Source organism: Hippopotamus amphibius, chromosome 2, assembly GCF_030028045.1.
Source record: "Hippopotamus amphibius kiboko isolate mHipAmp2 chromosome 2, mHipAmp2.hap2, whole genome shotgun sequence".
Taxonomy (NCBI): domain Eukaryota; kingdom Metazoa; phylum Chordata; class Mammalia; order Artiodactyla; family Hippopotamidae; genus Hippopotamus; species Hippopotamus amphibius.
Window position 1 is genome coordinate 101,094,879 of NC_080187.1, and position 17,246 is coordinate 101,112,124.

General features: G+C 44.8%; 1 protein-coding gene across 5 annotated transcripts in view; it reads right to left on the minus strand.

Moving 5' to 3' along the window:
- Positions 1 to 17,246, minus strand: part of DOCK8 (dedicator of cytokinesis 8) — a 207,242-nt gene continuing 189,996 nt past the window's right edge. For 4 of the 5 annotated variants that reach the window (XM_057720569.1, XM_057720571.1, XM_057720570.1 and 1 more), the window contains 5 exons: positions 14,257 to 14,493; positions 11,642 to 11,785; positions 10,310 to 10,416; positions 1,372 to 1,542; positions 1 to 984 (listed from right to left, as the gene is read on the minus strand). In XM_057720569.1, the coding sequence (XP_057576552.1) occupies positions 924 to 984; positions 1,372 to 1,542; positions 10,310 to 10,416; positions 11,642 to 11,785; positions 14,257 to 14,493 (720 nt within the window). In that variant the 3' untranslated portion in view covers positions 1 to 923. Of the gene's footprint in view, positions 985 to 1,371; positions 1,543 to 7,518; positions 7,710 to 10,309; positions 10,417 to 11,641; positions 11,786 to 14,256; positions 14,494 to 17,246 lie in introns of those variants that run through there. The other variant, XR_009051221.1, reaches the window with a different exon arrangement.

Genomic DNA, 17,246 nt, shown 5'->3' on the forward strand with positions numbered 1-17,246 from the left:
TATTAAAAATATATAATTTAATTATCAAATAACTTTGTTCATCTTTCTCCTGAAGTACATTGTCCAAAGAATCTTGAATCTATTCTTTAGCTGATGTACACATGCTGACGGACAGCACAATGTTCAGAAATGAAAGTAGAAATATTATCCTTTTATAAAAATAAACTTGGCCCCAGTGAGGAGGAGAAAAAGTGAGCATAAGAAAAAGTGAGCATAAGAAAAAACGCAAAGCTTTAGAGGAGAATTGTTTCAATTTAAGTAGCTGCAGCATCTGCAACTTTGGGCTGGTCACTCAGAGTACCAGGTATCTCCTAAATCAGTGCTTCCGAGTATGCTCCTCTATAAATGCATGTTAAATTAACAACATAACAGGACAATAAAGCAAAAATAACTATACAACAACTATTCCACCATTACCAAAAGGGTAACAAGTTCACAAATAATTATCTCCACGTTTCCAGGTTTCATGATTTTCTGATTTCTAGTAAGGCCACCCCTCACAGATTTTTTGGAAATGTTTTGTACTCCAGCAAGGACACCCTCCTTTCTCATAAAGAGGGGAGGAGAGAAGTTCATTCTGAATAGGTTGGTGGATAACTTTTTCATTTTCCCTTGGGCAATTTGGGTTTATCTAAATACAGGTTAGATTCAAATACAGGCGGGAGGAAGGCATCAGTGCCTGACCACCCAGGCACCCCTGATTAACCATCTTCCACCACCTCCATCCCCCAAATGCCGCAAATCTGGTCAGACCCCGTTTGGGTGTAATTCCCATGGTCACTTGGATCCCAAAGCTTCCAGAGTGCTGTCTGTTCAGGGAACATGTGATGTGTCCCGTGCGGCAAATGTCCTGTTTTAAGTACCAACGCGTCCTTCTCCAGGGTTGCAGGGCCTCCAGTCTTCATGGGTGAAGTTAGCTTTTCTTAGCTGCCCTGTGACAACTGGGTTTCACACTTCCTGAAACTAGATCTGTGGAAGGAGTCTCTGAAATGAAGGAGGGAGAGAGAACAGAAGTAAGAAACATCAATTAGCCATTTAAAGAGAGGGCGGGGGAGAAATCACTCACTAGGAAAGGATGTCAATCATGGAGAACTCGGTGAGTAAGTAAATATGGGAAAGTGGGGCCATGCCTTCGCGCTGTGCAGAAGAAACACAGGCAGGAATTCGGCCCTGGGAAGACAGCTGGCAGAAGGCCACATGGAGAGGTCAAGGAGAAGGTACAGGAGGACAGAATGTAAGCAGAGCAAGTCTGGCTCCGGTGGCCCCTCTGATTCCAGGGCCGGCTCCCACCCCCGGCGGTTCTGCAGTTCTGATGGCTGGGCCGCAAGCGCGATGCTTTATCCTCCAGAAGAGGCCCTGCCCTCTTCTCACCTCTTTTGACTGTCCACTCTGAAGATCGGCTTGTAGAGTTCTGGAATTTTCCGCTCTATCATTGGCCTGAGGTTCTCTCTCAGCTTGTTGTAGTTCTTTTTGAGTTCCAGCTGATACTCCCTCTGGTCTGCCGTGATGAGACGCTTGTTTTTCTCTACGGCTTCACCGCATCTGAGATGCAAGTATCAGGGTGGAGAGAAAATGAGGTTGCATTTCATAGGAGTTGAAGCGCTGAGAAATTTTATGTATTTCACTCATTTAATCTTTACAAAAATTTGTGAGGTTGGCTATTATCACCATCACACCTCAGGGGAAGAAACTAAGGCATGGAAAGTTTAAGTAACTCACCTCATGTCACAAAGCCAATAAGCTGCAAATCCAGCTCCAGTCTGTCTCCCATGCAGTGTGGCACATACCAAAGAAAATCATGTTATTTAAACATGATGAAGCCTTGCCTTTTATTTTATACTGTTCTACCCAAGGGAATTTACAAATCAGCAAACCTTAAAGCGACAACATAATGGTTGAAACTTAGCCGACATGCAGTGATTAGTAATGATTCTGTTTTCCTCCAGATGAACAGGATTCCTGTGCTCAACGTGGTTTAAACTGTCTTCCTAATAGTGGTGCTAGATTTGGGTTGTGTTATGGGGATACGCAGGCCTTGCTACCAAATCCTCCCTGTGACCACTGAACACATGCAGCTACGGGGCGAGGAAAGCTACCTGGCCTAGGCAACATTAAACCTACGGCCATAGCTTCATCATGGGATCAGCCTGCTGTAGAAGAATGGCTTGATTGAATTGGAAGCCAATTTAATGGAAGCCAAAAGCACGCCCTTAACTGGATTTTCACCTATCTTTTAAGTTTGACATTAATTAAAGCAAATCGTAGGGTACCTAAGGTTACACATCAAAGGTTTCAGGGAAGAGGTAGGAAGGGGAGGTACATAGCCTTTGAATCCTGAGAAATCTACATCACCCCTTATTATTTTTTTATTGCCTCTTAAGTAACAGTTATGAGCTACCACCATGTGTAAAATGAAATCAGTTTCAGGGTGACTTCAAGGCCTGGTTTTGTAACATTGGCAGACAACAGGCCTGCGGAAGCGAACTGCTGCTAACTTGGGGATAGCTACTCTGCAAACTTCAGGAGAAGTAGCTATACTCTCTGTGATCTTTGTTTTCAGAAGACATAATAGCTATAGACATATATAATGTTTTAAAAAGACAAATACATTAATAGTCTGAGTGAAAGATATTCTTATTTTTGTAACTATATTTTAATAAATTTTATGACGTAAAATTGTTTCATAGACATTTTCTGTGTTCCTTTGATTTAGTTTATATTCTCTAGATTTTCTTATTAAAATTAAAATAATTTCCACTGTTAATTTAAATCCATAATCTAAAGAGAGCCATGCATTAAATTTCCCTCCTAGAGAAGAACCACATCTCTTGGGAAATGTATACAGGATCATATAACTACATGGCAAATATTTTTTTAAAAATGGTCTTATCTGTAACATTTTCATTAGGTCCACAAACATCTGAACTGTGCAGCTTCCACTCAGTGACACCACCGTTCCAGACAGCCCCCTCCTTTGCTGCTCCCTTTGTTGGTAAGTTCACTGAACGCAAGCATTTTCTTACAGTCAGTGTGCTGGGATTTTTCAGCAGAGTCCTACAGAAACCAGACTGATGGGGACTAGAAAGGGTGGGAAGTTATGCTTCCAGAACATAGTTCCTGGTTTTGCTGGGGGTAACTTTCATAGTCCTCTATCTAAGGTGTCTTTTCTACAGAGAGGGTGGTCACATAACCCTCACCCTCTGCATCTCTTGACCTCCCTTCTCTGTGATACTCCTTCAGCATTGCTCAAATATCAGTCCCTCAGTATGGCCAAAAAATTGCTAGTTGCTTCATCAACATCCATTCCCTCTCTTGCTTAGTAATAGAACTCCAGGTGGTATACCTGCCTGGAAAATTACATTCCCTAGCCTCCCTTATAAATAGGGATGGCTGATGAGCTATAAGATGAAGTCACTAGGAAAGCTCTTTAAAGGGGTCTAGGCTTTTGCTCATTTCTATTCCTGATACCTGTCTAGGATGTGGTTGTGATGGCAAGAGCCTTAGCAGCCATTTTGTGACTATGAGGATGGATCTACTATAACCAGGATAGCAGAGTAAAAGAATGGAAAGAGCCAGGGTCTCTGATGACTTTATGTGACCACCATACAGCTCTGGAATGACCATCTCTGATCTTATTTTATATGAGGGAAAAATAAGTTTCTGTCTTATTTAAGCTACTGTTAATTTCATTCTCTGCTATTAGCAACTGAATGTATTTCCTAGAGAGAACAGACTCGGGAATTAGAGTGCTCACCTCTGAATCCTGCTTTGCTACTGATTGGCTTTGTGACATTAGACAAGTTACTTAAGCTTTCCATGGCTTAGTTTCTTCACCTGTGACATGATGGTGATAATAGCCTACCTCATAAATTTTTGTAAAGATTAAATGAATTAAATATATAAAATGCTTAGAATAGTACTGGTACATAGCTAAAACCTAGAACACGTTGTTGTTGTTGTTGTTGTTGTTGTTATTATTCCCGATAGACCCAGTCTGGGGAGTGCAGTAACTATTTGTTCTATATAAGGATGACAATAGAATGTTAGGTATTTTATATTCCAGTCCCCTTTTTTTCATAGTTGATGAAACGAAGACGCAAAGAGAGGAAGTGCCCTGTCCCGAGTCACATGCCTTTGGGAACATCAAAGGTGGATGTAAATCCAGGACCCTGCTGTTCCCAGGCTGGTGTCTCATCAACCCCACTGTGTGCTATGGTACAAAGCTTACGGAGGCAGATAAGTCATGGGCAGACAATGTCCATATTTAAATCAGATTAAGTCTCTTTCCTACATAAATCGATCCAGTTTCTATTTGCCCCATAATGTTATATTCATCAACCACTTCATATGTGCCAAGTCCTATTCTAAGCTCTCTGAATTGACTCTTTTGATACTAACTTTAAAAAGTAGTTACTATTCTATTCCCATTTTATAGTTGGGGAAACTAAGGTTGGATAACTAGCCCAAGGACACAGCTAGTTAAGGCAGAGTGGGCATTTGAAGCCAGGCAATTGGGCTTGAGAGCCACACTCATACCCCCAACCCCACAAATGCTGCCTAGGAAAGACCCTGACCCTTCCAGTTAGAATCCAGGCATACAGCCTTGGTCTCAAGCTGGAACGATTCTCTTTGGAGTCCCAACTTGTAGTATTCTGCCTTTCTCATCTTCTTCCTGGTAACACTTTAGCAAGTCTCCACCTGAGGCCCAGAGGAAAAGCACAGCTGCTGGAGTGAGAGGAGGGAGACTGCAGAAACAGATGGACTGGCTTCCCCCCTCCTCCCGTGACTGGAGTGATAGATATGCTCCAGGCCCTTCAAGGTAAGGCAGGATTATCTGGGGGCAGGGCATCAAAGGAACATCTGGCCTTTCCACAGAAAGAGCAGCTGTGGATGTGAGGGTCCCCTGGTCAGAGCACCTGGGCTGGCACCTCCCAGGGGCTTTCTCCAACCCTGCCCCCTGCATTTCCTGCCTCCCAGCCCGACCTCTACCAAACCCCAGATCCCCAGGCTAGCCTGTCTCCATGGAAGACTAGTTTAATTCCTGGTTCTGCCACTTACTGCTGTGTGACCTTGGGCTAATTGTAGTCTCCTTCAACTGAATTTCCTTCATCTATACAGTGGGTTTATGAGGATGCAATGGTGCCGGGTGTGTGAGGACCTGGCCGGGTGGCTGGCAGGGGGAGGGTAGTGCTGTGCAGCCAGTGTGGCCTGCCTCTCCTAGAGTGAAGTGGGGGTGACAGCTCAACAGAAGGCACTCCTCCTGGGTGCCCCCATCACTGCCGGCAGGGAGACAGGTGAGACTCTAAGTGCAGGGCACTGTGGGGACAGGGGGTGCACCCCATGGCAGATTGGAGCAGCTGTGGCTGGATCTTCCTGTCTTCCCCTGAGCCCCCTCTGCAACCCTTGGATGGGCTGCCCCAGAGGGGCCGGTGCGGCTGCCTCCCTCGGGGAAGCCACAGTGGCCCTGTTTCCTCCTCCTAAGCGAGTGAGATTGGGACTATGGGTTTGGGAAGGTGTCCAATCTGGAGTCTGACACTGGAAGCAGATTCTGAGGACCTGCTGAACACACCAGAACCCAGGCAGGGAGTGGGGGTCCCCAGATCAGACTCTAGGCTAGTCTTCAGGGCTTGATTCACATTGCACTGTCTTTAATCTCCTTGGGCCCCGGGCTTCTGTCCTGAGGAGTCACAAAGCCCTGTGGTTCTGATGACTGCATACTATTCTCTGATTCAGTATCAGCCCAGCCACCCTCCCATGCGTGTCAAGCCCTGAGGACCAAGAGCTTGTTGAAGAGAATAGGGGGTGGGGATAGGCTAAGAGAGGAGCACAGGATTGTAACAAAAATGGATTTTTTTCTCTTTAAAGAAAAAATTGCAGATGGGATGGGAGGGGAAAGCTGTATGCGCGCGCGCGCACGCGCACACGGCTCCACTTCGCTCTCAGTTTTCCGTCCAGGTTCCTAGGCCCACTAAGACAGGTCTATGTGACCCTGGAAAAGGGACGGAAGTCCTTCATACGTCTCCACTGCGGACCTGCTCCCAAGCAACCTCTCATGATGTTTAAGCCTTTATTTTCCCACCAAATACTCAGATCTCTTTTCACCTACTGCTTCTTTTCCAGCCACACTACATACCGTTGGTTTCCCTTTGGGCACTTGGGCAAATTCCCTCTCCTTCCTCTTCACAGACCTTAACCCGTTAAGACTCTTTGAGCATTTGTGCAGTGGAACTCTATTGATGTACCTGAAACTATGTCCCTTAAAGGCAACCTGGGACTGGTGCCCTTGAGTCCTGCTATCTTTTCTTTAACTACAAAAATGAATTTAAAAATCAGTCTTTATAGGAATGAGAAAGTTCACATGTTATGGACTGAAGGTTCGTGCCTCCCCCCCTCACCTCCCAATTCACATGTTGAAGCTCTGACCCCCATGTGATGGGATTTGGAGGTGGGGCCTTTAGGAGGAATGAAGATTTAAACTAGGCCATGAGGGTGGGACCCACATGGTGGGATCAGTGCCCTTGTAGAAAGAAACCAGAGAGCTGTCTTCGTCTCTCTGCCAGGTGAGGGTACGGTGAGAAGATGGCCATTTACAAGCCAGCGAGAGGGTTCTCCCCAGGAACCGAATCCGCTGACACCTGAATCTTGGACTTCCCAGCCTCGAGCACCATGAGAAATAAATGTCTGTTATTCAGCTTCTCAGTCTGTGGTATTTTGTTATAGTGGCTCAAGCTAAGACAGAAATATAAGAGGAAAATTTAAAACCACAGACTGGCACAGATTGCAGTGTTTAGAATGGTCTGGGTACTTTGGGGAGCAGAGGAGGGAAACAGAATGTTGTACCTCTCCCTCTTGGCTTCTGAAACCCTGAGATGTTTCAGAAGGGGATCAAGGCCCCAAAGTGGCGACCATCTGAAGAGCCGCAAGACTGGCAGGACGAGCGTGAGCTGTGGCAGATCCGCCTGCCAGGTTCTCTACGGCGCCATCCAGTCCCACTACAGTGGAGTCAGACAGGCCACTGCCCAGCAGCGGGACCCAGCTGCAGTGTACCCGGCAGGCGTACATTTCCGCTATTAGCCATCAGTACCCAAAGGCTCACTTACGTTCACCTTGGAAATCTGGGCTTATCGACCTACAGCCCAAGTCTGCTGAGAAGCCGGAGCGCACTCAAGGCAAACCCGGGAACGGTTTCACCCCCAACATTTTCCGCTCCTGCGTCACTTCTGCTGATAGCAGGGTGGGGGGAGAAAACGCACGGTTGCAGACAACTTGATCAAACAGTTCCTCTATCCATTACAAAGCTGTAACTTGCTGATTGGATTTGAGAAGCAATTAGAGGAAAGGAAGGTTTCCTCACCTACTACTTGTACTGAGGGTATAAATGACAGACCATCACATTCACCCTTGAAAATGTACAGTTTGATGAGTTTTAGTAGATTAATACAGTTATGCAACCTTCACCACCATCTCGCCCACTACTTTTGATGTATGCGAAATAAAGTGGAAGGAAAGTCACTGTACTTTGCCTTTGACGATGAAGTAGTGAGCAGAAGTATTGTTTTGCCTGCAGCCTTGTCTTGTTTCTACTGGGACTTCATCTTTGCACACACGTAGCAGGGTGCCTGGCACAAAGTATGGGCTCAATAAATGTTTGCTGAAGAATGAACTGGCATCTACAGTTGTTGAAAGGTGTAATAGTAATGGCACGTTTGCTGTTTTGAAGGGAGGAAAGGGGAGGGGAAAGGGTGAGTGACGATAGGCAGGACCTGATGGGTGAAGCCCTTGGGGAGGGGGCAGGGAGGAGACAACGTGAGACGGGGTGATCAAGCAACCTCCCCAGCTTTACAGCCACTGCTCAAAGTTCGGTCCCAGCCAGCAGCTTCAGCAGCACCCGGGAGCTTTTTAGAAATGCAGAGTCTCAGGCCCACCCCAGAACGACTGAATCAGGATCTGCATTTTGACAAGGTCCCCAGGTCCTTTGTTCTGCACAGTGAAGTGAGGTTTGAGAAGGGCTGACAGATATTCTCGTGGCATTCCTAGAAAGGGCAGCAGCCCATACAGCAGAGGGAAGGTGGGACTACAGCCTGGTTTCTCATAGGAATCGTCAAAAGGGTTGGAGAACAACGTGGTAAGCGGTGAATTTGATTTTGGAAATCCAGCATTTTTGCAGGCCTTCTGGGGAGAAAGATTAACTTCACTGTCAAAAGTCTAAGACGTGACTTTGTTATAGGATCACCCCTAAGAAAAATCCATTTCCTTTTGTGTATCCTGCCTGAGACTAGTTCTACTCAGCTCTGGTTCTCCGTGTAGTCACTTGTCCTGGGGCTGGAAGCTGATTAGAAATGCATGTTCAGTAGGGATTTCATAAGGACATTTTAACTAAGAAACAAAAAGTTACTTCTTTTAGCAAGCTTCCTTCTACATTTACTTTCTGTTCAGAGCCCCATTTGCCAATACCGCTGTCTTCCCAGGCTCCCCTCCCCGTGCTGGCACGCCCACAGAACGCACTGCTCTTGCCAACTCAGAGGAGCCCAGAAGCATGGAGGACACCCCTGCCTCTGCGTCCTGTGCTCCTGTCGGTCCCTTTACCAGCAATGGCTCCATCTTCCAGCTGCCCCCTTCCTACCACCTACGTACTCAACACAAGGTTTAAGTGATGTTTTCCCACAAAGCCTTCCCCAGCCACTCCAGCCTGCAACTGACAGTTCTCTTCTGCACTCTGTAGCCCTATATTTCATGCCCTCTCCACAGTTCTTAGAACATGCTGCAGAGCTTTGTTATTTAGCCAGGTAAAAGTCCTGCTGTCAGGAGCAGAGGGATACCCAGCTCTTGTATTCCTACAACTAATATCATACCTGGGTCCTAGTGTGTGCTCATTAAACATTTCACAGGTCCCTGCAGAGATCCAGAGGGGCCCAGGCCATGGCCACCTTCAGGGCCCTTACACCATAACTTCATTTCATATGAAGATGCATGGAAAGTAAACTGATCTTTAAAAATTCCCGCAATATTTTTCTAGCCTTTTGTTTTATGAAAATGCACTCTTTACTGAAGAATAGGTAGCTTTTGTGTAATGTTAAAATTGCTATGAAATACAGGAAACAATTCAAATATCAAACATTAATAAATATAATCTCTGTGTGTGCATTGTTTGTATATGCAAGCACACACACAGCTACACACACACACACACACACACACACACACACACACACCTCTATTCCTATGCAGCTGTGATTCACTGCAGGACAAACAATGTCTCCTTTATATATAGCAAATTTACATACATCTCACCAAATCCTGTGAAGGAGGAGGACCTCACCTGACACTAGCATTCTGGTGAGTTTTCACTGAATTCAGCAAACTTTAATTTTTAGCCTCCTTTATCCCTGTCAAGTGAAGATATTCCTATACTTTATATGCTGCTCTAAGGTTCTGGATGAAAAGAAATATGAGTACATGTATTTCTGATGTTCTTCTCTCTTATGGGTGAGGTGCTATCATATCCTTCATAATCATTCTTTTTAGGGCCACAGGAGTCCCAGTATACCTGTCTGAATTGCAGCACCTTGCAAGACCTTGCCCCGAGACTCACTTCCTATCCAGCCTGAACAGGCTGCTCTTGGAGCCAGCTCTACGACAGAATTCAGGAGCAGAGATGAGGCTTGTCTGCCAATTGGAATTGCCATAGAGATGATACCTTTGTAAAATTCCAGTTTTAGAATCTTGCCTTTATCTCTCAATTTGAGGCAGTGTCTTTTACATTTCTAAAAATAAGCTATTGTATGATATGGGAAATTACAAAGACTGCCACTGCCAAGAACCTCTCAGGCTCTAATGCATCGGTGGAATATCAGCACATTGAAGGAAGTGTGTGCCATTTGGATTCAGAAGACCTGGTTTGAACTCAACTCGGCTACTAACTTCCTGTGTGACCTTAAGTAAAATCATCTCCCATTTCTGAACCTCCATTTCCTCTTCTGTAAAATGAAGACTTATTTTACAATGTGATTGTGGGGCAAGTGTGAGATGATAAACATGAAAGCACCATACAGTTTGTCAGTTCCTAGTGCAAGTAGTGTTGCTCTATGCAGGCTTCTCAAACTTAAGCATGCATCCGAATCCCCTGGGGGACTTGTTAAAATACAGGTTCCTGGGCCCCATCTCTGGAGATTCTTACTCAGTAGGTCTGATTAGTATCCGAGAATCTGCCTCTCTAGCAAATTTCTCAAGTGATGCTGAAGCTGCTGGCCTGGGGACCACACTTTGAGAACCAATGCTCTACTGAAATCCCAACCATTTCCCCTCTTACCGCATTATGAATTCCTTAAAGCATAATCTCAACTTGTTGTGATGTCGATAGAGTTTTGGGTCAGCTGGAATTTCAGCCAAAAATACTTGGGCTACTTCCAGTGGTCCCTGATGGAAAAAGTGAAAAACATTACTGATGTTGGAAAGAAAGTGAAATTACTTGGGAGAAAATGTTGGAGCGAGTTCTTAGTTTGAACATTTAATTTTGTAGTTAGTTGGACCGAAACAAAAAAATCAAGGAAGGTCTTGAACGTCTCAGGAAAATGTTGATTCCTTAGGAGGAGTCTGCAGTTTTAGAAGAATATTCAAAAGTATAAATGTATTTCCATAATCAAGTACTACTAATAATAGATTTTCCTTCATATATAATGGTCATATACTACATCAAAGGGTATGTGATTAGAATTGCCTTTCCAAAAATAGGGATTGTCTTGATCCATCTATTCATATGTATTTGTCTAGCTGACATCGTGGCAAGCACCATTGTGTGTAATTGCTGGCTTGAGTCAGAGAGATGCATACTACATGTGTAATCTATGGTTGTGGGCTTATAAACTCTTCCATTTTCATTAAAAGATTGGCACTTACAAAAGTAAAAGCTTCCTAATATTTTCTGATCTTGGAAATGTAACAAATGCTATTTCTGTCCCCTTGATACTATGTGCACAGAGAATTTCTGCAGGGGAGTCCAGCTGTGCCGAGTGAGGAAAGGGTCACAACACTCACTGAGTTTCTGCATGTGGAGGTGTGCAGATCTAGTTCTGAAATTAAGGAAGCGCTCTGGACAGAGAGAACTAAGCTAGTACTCCCTCCATCTGAGGCTGGATGAGTTCCATGCCAAGATCAGAATTAGAGTTCTAATGGATCTGAGAAGATCCAGTCTGTTTTGAAGTGGCCCAAGAAGCAGGGTTCCAGGTCACTCCTGCTTAGCAATGCTCCTGTCAAATGGGTTTCATCTGGTGACTGACCCAGCGGTTGAATGTCCTAGACCCTTTCCCTTCTCTCCTACAGGCATTCTTAGATTCATCTCAAGCCCTGTAACAACTAAGCACTCTATCCAGATCATATTGCCAGGACTGGCCCCAACGGGAGACTTCTCTGAGAAAATGGTACTCCTTAGACACAGTCCAGCCATCTCTAGGATTTCTGGTCTACCTTGGGTTGTTACATGAAGCAGAAGGAACCTTCTCAAGTGTTCAGTCTAAGTTTAGGAACATCATTTATATGTTGATCAGACTCCTCACTGACCTCAAGAAAGGAGGGTGCAGACATATAGTAACAAAAATCAAAATAACAAGAACCAGAGGCGCTGCCACCAGCTGGTTTTGCTTACCTGATTGACAGTAGCTCCGACGGAGCCTTGCAGCACCATCTGAAGCATCTTGGCATCAGGAGGCTCCTGGTTAATGGCAACTGCTAACTGCAGGGTCTTCTTCTTCATATCTTCAATGGCAACTTCAATTGGTGTCAAAACAAACTGAACGTAAGACATAAATGTAGGGAAGTCATTGTCAGGTCTTATAAGCCATGGACAAACCTGGAGCTGTGACAAAGAGGACACCGAGGTTTGAAGTAGCAGCTAAGAAGGCTTTCAGAGAAATTTAGAGTAATCTGGACAGGTTAAGAGGAAGGAAGAGCCTAACATTTCTTGAGAACTTCTTATGTTCCAGGAATTTTACATGCATTTATCATCTACTTCTTTAAGCAACTTCCTATTCTCTCCATCTTGCAATCAAAGAGGGATTTGTAAGGTTAAGTGAGTGCCATAAAATGACACAGGTCATAGTGGAGAGGTCAGATTTTGACCACAATAGTGTCGACATTCAAAATCCATGTTCTTTCTACACTGTTCGGCTTCATTTCCTATTGTTGCACAAGTTATAGTACTTGATTTATAATTGGGAAAGTTATCAGAAACACAGCATTCAAGATTTTCTTCTCCATATAACACAAGATTTTGGCATCCTGTGTGCCTTCTCTAACTCACCCTGAAGGTGAATTCTTAGTAAAGAGAATTCTCTTTAGGGTCAACCTGCTAGTTGCTAAGTTCTGTTGGTTTGGAGTATGGTCTTTTCTCAATTTTACTGATGGAGTCATGTCCCCTCCAAATTCAGGTATTTAATTCCTAAACCCCAGTACCTCAGAATGTGACTTTATATGAGACAGGATCTTTATAGAGGTAATGAAGTTCAAAGGAGGTCATGAGGATGGGCCCTAATCCAATAGGACCTATATGTCTCCACAAGGAGAGGAAATCTGGACACAGGGACGTGCACAGAGGAAAGCTGATGTGAAGAAACACAGGGAGAAGGCAGCTATCTACAAGCCAAGGAAAGAGGCCTGGAACAGATCCTTCAGAAGAAACCAACCCTGCCAACACCTTGATTTTTGACTTCTGGCCTCTGGAACTATAAGACAAGAAATTTCTATTGTGTAAGCCACCCAGTCTGTAGTACTTGGTTACAACAGCCCTAATAAACTAACACATGGAGGTTCTCGGGGAACTACAAATGGCCAAGAAAAATTGTGAGGACGCTTACGGGGACCATGAGTTTACTTCTGTGCTGTGCCGATATGTCCTAGTGCTCAAAACTCTAAAACAGTAAGAAATCCAGCAGCTGCCTTCTAAAAACCTGCTCCTGGCTGAGTCATCAGTTCTGGCTCCTTCGCCCTCCATGAAGCCCACTCTTCGATGTGGCTGCTGAACACCTGAGCTGGCGGGCGGCTCTCCAGTAAGCCCAGTCCCTGTGCTCCTGCCCAAGGAGGTGTGTGTTCACCACAATTCATCTGGGTTTGTTCACCAACTTGCTTACGCCTGTTATCCTTGTTATTTCAATGACCTAATCTAATTCAGTAATGCATAAACTGGTGAACTATGGGTGTGGAAAGAAGAGTTGTTTCTATGCAAACCAAGCTAATGCTTGGGCAAGATGTTATGAAAGTGAGTGTCTATAAAGATTCTTGTCTTATTAGGTGTGAGCAAGACACTGGTAAAAGGCTAGCGGCCCAAAAAAAAAAAATTAATAAAAATCCAGAAGCATTCCTCTCTTATACTGTTTAAAAAGGATCTTTAAGCTCTCACTCTGCTTTACAGAAACCAAAACTGAATATCGTGGACATTGCATGATGGGTGGGATTTATACAAGAAGGACAAAGCTGAATTGTGATCAGCCAACCCCAAATCGCAGACAAGCCTGTGGCTGCTCTACACAAAATGAGTGACAAATAAATGCACATGTATGTGTTTGAAAGTAAAAGAAAATGTTTACAGGATGTCTAATTTTGAGCAGTTCTGTAGCTTGAGACATTTTCTTGAACAGGGCCATTACAATGAATTTGAAGACTTCTGCTACACATGGAACCAGAAAAGAGAAAGAGGGCTTCCCTGTATCAACACTTAGGTAAGGAAACGGGATGAAGATAAGTGCCTTGTGCAATGTCTCAGGGGGATGCTGGGACGAGAAGACAACTGGTGTCCTGTCTAACTGGCATGGTGCCCTCCTCCAGCTCCACACCGGCTCCTTAGGGCTACTCACTTGCTGTTCCAGCCTCTGAGATTAACAACAGAATGCTGCCTGAATTGCCTGTAAGCTTTCAAATAGATAAACATTTAATATAAAATATTTTAAACTTTTACATTTCATGTAAATTTAACATTAAAATATAAAGACACAGTAAATATTATAATTGTGTACATATATTTATATTAAAGTTATAACTATAAAATAGAAAATATTTAAGTATAAAGTGTGCTATAAAATATGCAGCTGCCTAAATGGGATTCCCTGGCACCATAATCATATTTCAAAGGCATCCCTTTTTAGATTTTCACTTGGGTCTGCCATGAAGGAGCATGAAGGAGGTTTGTGTGTCATCCCAGGAGGTGACTCAGGCCCCCTCACTCAGCAGAGGCCTCTGTACAGAGCCTGTTCCCTGCAGCGCCCTTACCTCTTCTTTCTGGATGACGCTGATCCTGGTCTTGATGTAGGGGAAGGCATGCATGGTGGTCAGGATGGTGTTCCGCCGGTACTGCTCGTGCAGCTCTCCCCGAGGCCGGCCCTCCAGGGTGAAGGGGGTGGTGTACATGAACCTCCGCAGGTTGAAATTCTTCTCAAAGTAGGTTAGCCTGTCTTTCATCTCATACTCATCAAAGTAGGGCTCCACAAAAGTGATCTGTATGTAGGCCTGAGGGCGGAAAGGTAAGGGATGAGCTGGTTTGCACACGACCACCCAGGACGCACTGTGGGGCACAGGGAACACAGTGCGGCAGCACCACCCCTCTGTGCTCACAAAAGCCACGGGAGCCGAGAGCGTCAGGTGAGATGTCAGCCATCTGCCATCCTTCCTCTGCACCCCTGGGGAGATGAGAGACAGGACTGGGAGATGGAGAGGGGAGTGTAAAGTCAGGTCCACAAGCCACCCCCTCCCAGCAGAGCTGATGATCCAACTGAAACTTGGTATGAGAGCTTGCAAACTGCTATTCAGAAGAAGCAAAACTTTCCCTTTCAGAACAGCCATGACCACTGCATGCTTATTAGAATGGCCAAACTACAGAAAACCAGCACCACCAAGGGCTGACAAGGATTGGCAGCAGCTGGAGCTTGCATCCACTGCTGGTGGGACGGCACCATGGGACGGCCACCTTAGGAGACAGGCGGCAGTTTCACAGTTAAGTTATGCTGACCACATGACCCAACAGTCCCAAGCCGGTGCATGTGCCCAACAGAAACGAAAACTTGTGTTCACACGAAACCCTGTACACAAATGTCTACAGTAGCATTATTCATAAAAGACAAAAACAGGAACAACCCAAATCTCCCTCAAGTGGGGAATGGATAAACCAACAGTGGTACATCCCTACAACAGAATGCTACCCAGCAATAAAAAGGAATGAACCCTCACAATACGGACACATCACAAATGCACTGTGCTAAGTGAAAGAAGCCAGACTCAAAAGGCTGTATGGTTCCAATTTACTGTATAATTCCATTTATATGGCATTCGGGAAAATTTAACACTACAAAGACAGGATACAGATTAGTGACTGTCAGGGGCTGAAAACGGAGGGAGGGAATGACTAGGAAGAGGCATGGGGAAGTATCTTGGGGTGATGGAATGTTACTGTCTTGATTTTGGGGGTGGCTACATGTGCTTGTCAAAATTCATAGGAATAAACACCAAAAAACTGAAGCTTACTGCATGTATTTCATTTTAAAATGTACACACATACACATGCACCCACACAAACACACAATGAAAAAGAGCTCTTATTAAGAAAAAAGGCCTTAAAAAAATAAAGAATGACAATGGCCATAGTCTCTGCAACACCCACACACTGAAATGAACGGATGAGCTCACTGACCTCAGACTATAAATCATTACTTAGGGTGATGAAATCTGGTTGTAATTCTTGGTGCAGAGTCTCATTTAAAACTCTCACAACCTACTTTGGGTGTTTTAATAGAGGGGAAAAGAGCACCGTGTCAGGGATGTCACCGGTAACTCTACGTGGCATGTGTCACACAGCCAATCTTGTCTTTTGAAGACCTCAAACATTTCTGTGTGAAGCATTTCTACTTACCACGGTTAGTCTAGCTTCCAGCCTAGATTAGGGAATGTATCTGAAGTGAATGAGTCCTTCGAAATATGTAGGAAAACAAACTCTTAGATTTGGCCACTTCCTCCCTACTCACATCATCTTCATAATATCCAGGAGGACAGAACTGAGAGAAGAGTTTGGACTCTTCATTTTATAGGCCTTCCAGATGGCAAATGCTCCTCTGTCCCCAGTCCTTAAAAATACCTTGAACTTGCATTATTTCCAGCAGCTTAGAAAGCTCTCTCATGTACATATCTGTGTGCGAGCTGGGCTGAGCAGGCAGGCCTTACCCTGTGGTATTATAAAGAACATCTGGTCTTTGTCCTTCTTTCCTGGCACAGAGCTTCAAAAACCCTTGGAATTTCCTGAGTGATAGAAGTGTCTCTGTTATTCTCATGAGGTAACTCGTGGTGGGTCCCTAGATGGCTTCAGGATGGTGGCTGGTCATGGAAGAGAGCAACCTTTTGATTAGAGATTTGGGACTCTGGGCCAGCCTGACTGCTGGGGTAGGAGGGGGCTGGAGATTGAATTCAGTAAAGTAGTTGATGATTTACTCAATCACTTCTATGGAATGAGACCGCAATAAAAACCCTGGACACCAAGGCTCAGGGGAGCGTCCTGGTTGGTCACCACAGTGACATGCCAGGAGGGTGATGTGCCTGGCTTCCACAAGGAAAGGGCACAGAAGCTCTGGGATACATCTCAGATCTTGTCCTATGTGCATCCTTTATCACAAAACTATAATCACCAGGGTAGCCCTTTTCTGAGTTCTGTGAGTCATTCTAGTGAGTTATCTACTGAGAGGTGCTGTGGGAACACCCAAGTTTGTATTTGTCTGGTCAGAAGTGCAGGCGGCCTGGGGTCCCCCTTGCGACTGGCACCTGAAGTGAGGGTAATGTCCCGCAGGACCGAGCCTGTAACTGGTGGAGTCTGACACTAACTCTGGGGGGCGAGCATCAGAACTGTACTGCAGCACACGCAGCCAGGGGTGAGACAGAGCACACCCTCACGCGGAAAGTGGGGACGCTGAAGCCCAAGCCCTTTTCATCGTTACTCCAATAGCACAATGACCCTGCACTTGGCTGGAAGGAATTCCTCCACCAAATGCTGCCAGTGAGAAGTCTATCTTTTCAACATATTTTAAATTGAGGATTCAAAGTTTTAATAGAAGAGCAGCAAAGAGAAGTGATTAAAAGCATGGGTTTGAGGATGACAGACTCCGAGTTTGAATACTGGCTTTGACACTTGCATGATCTTGGAAAGTTGCTTACTCTTTCTTTTCTCATATGTAAAACAGGAATAACAACACTTATTTCAAAGGCCTGTGGGAGGATGAAGT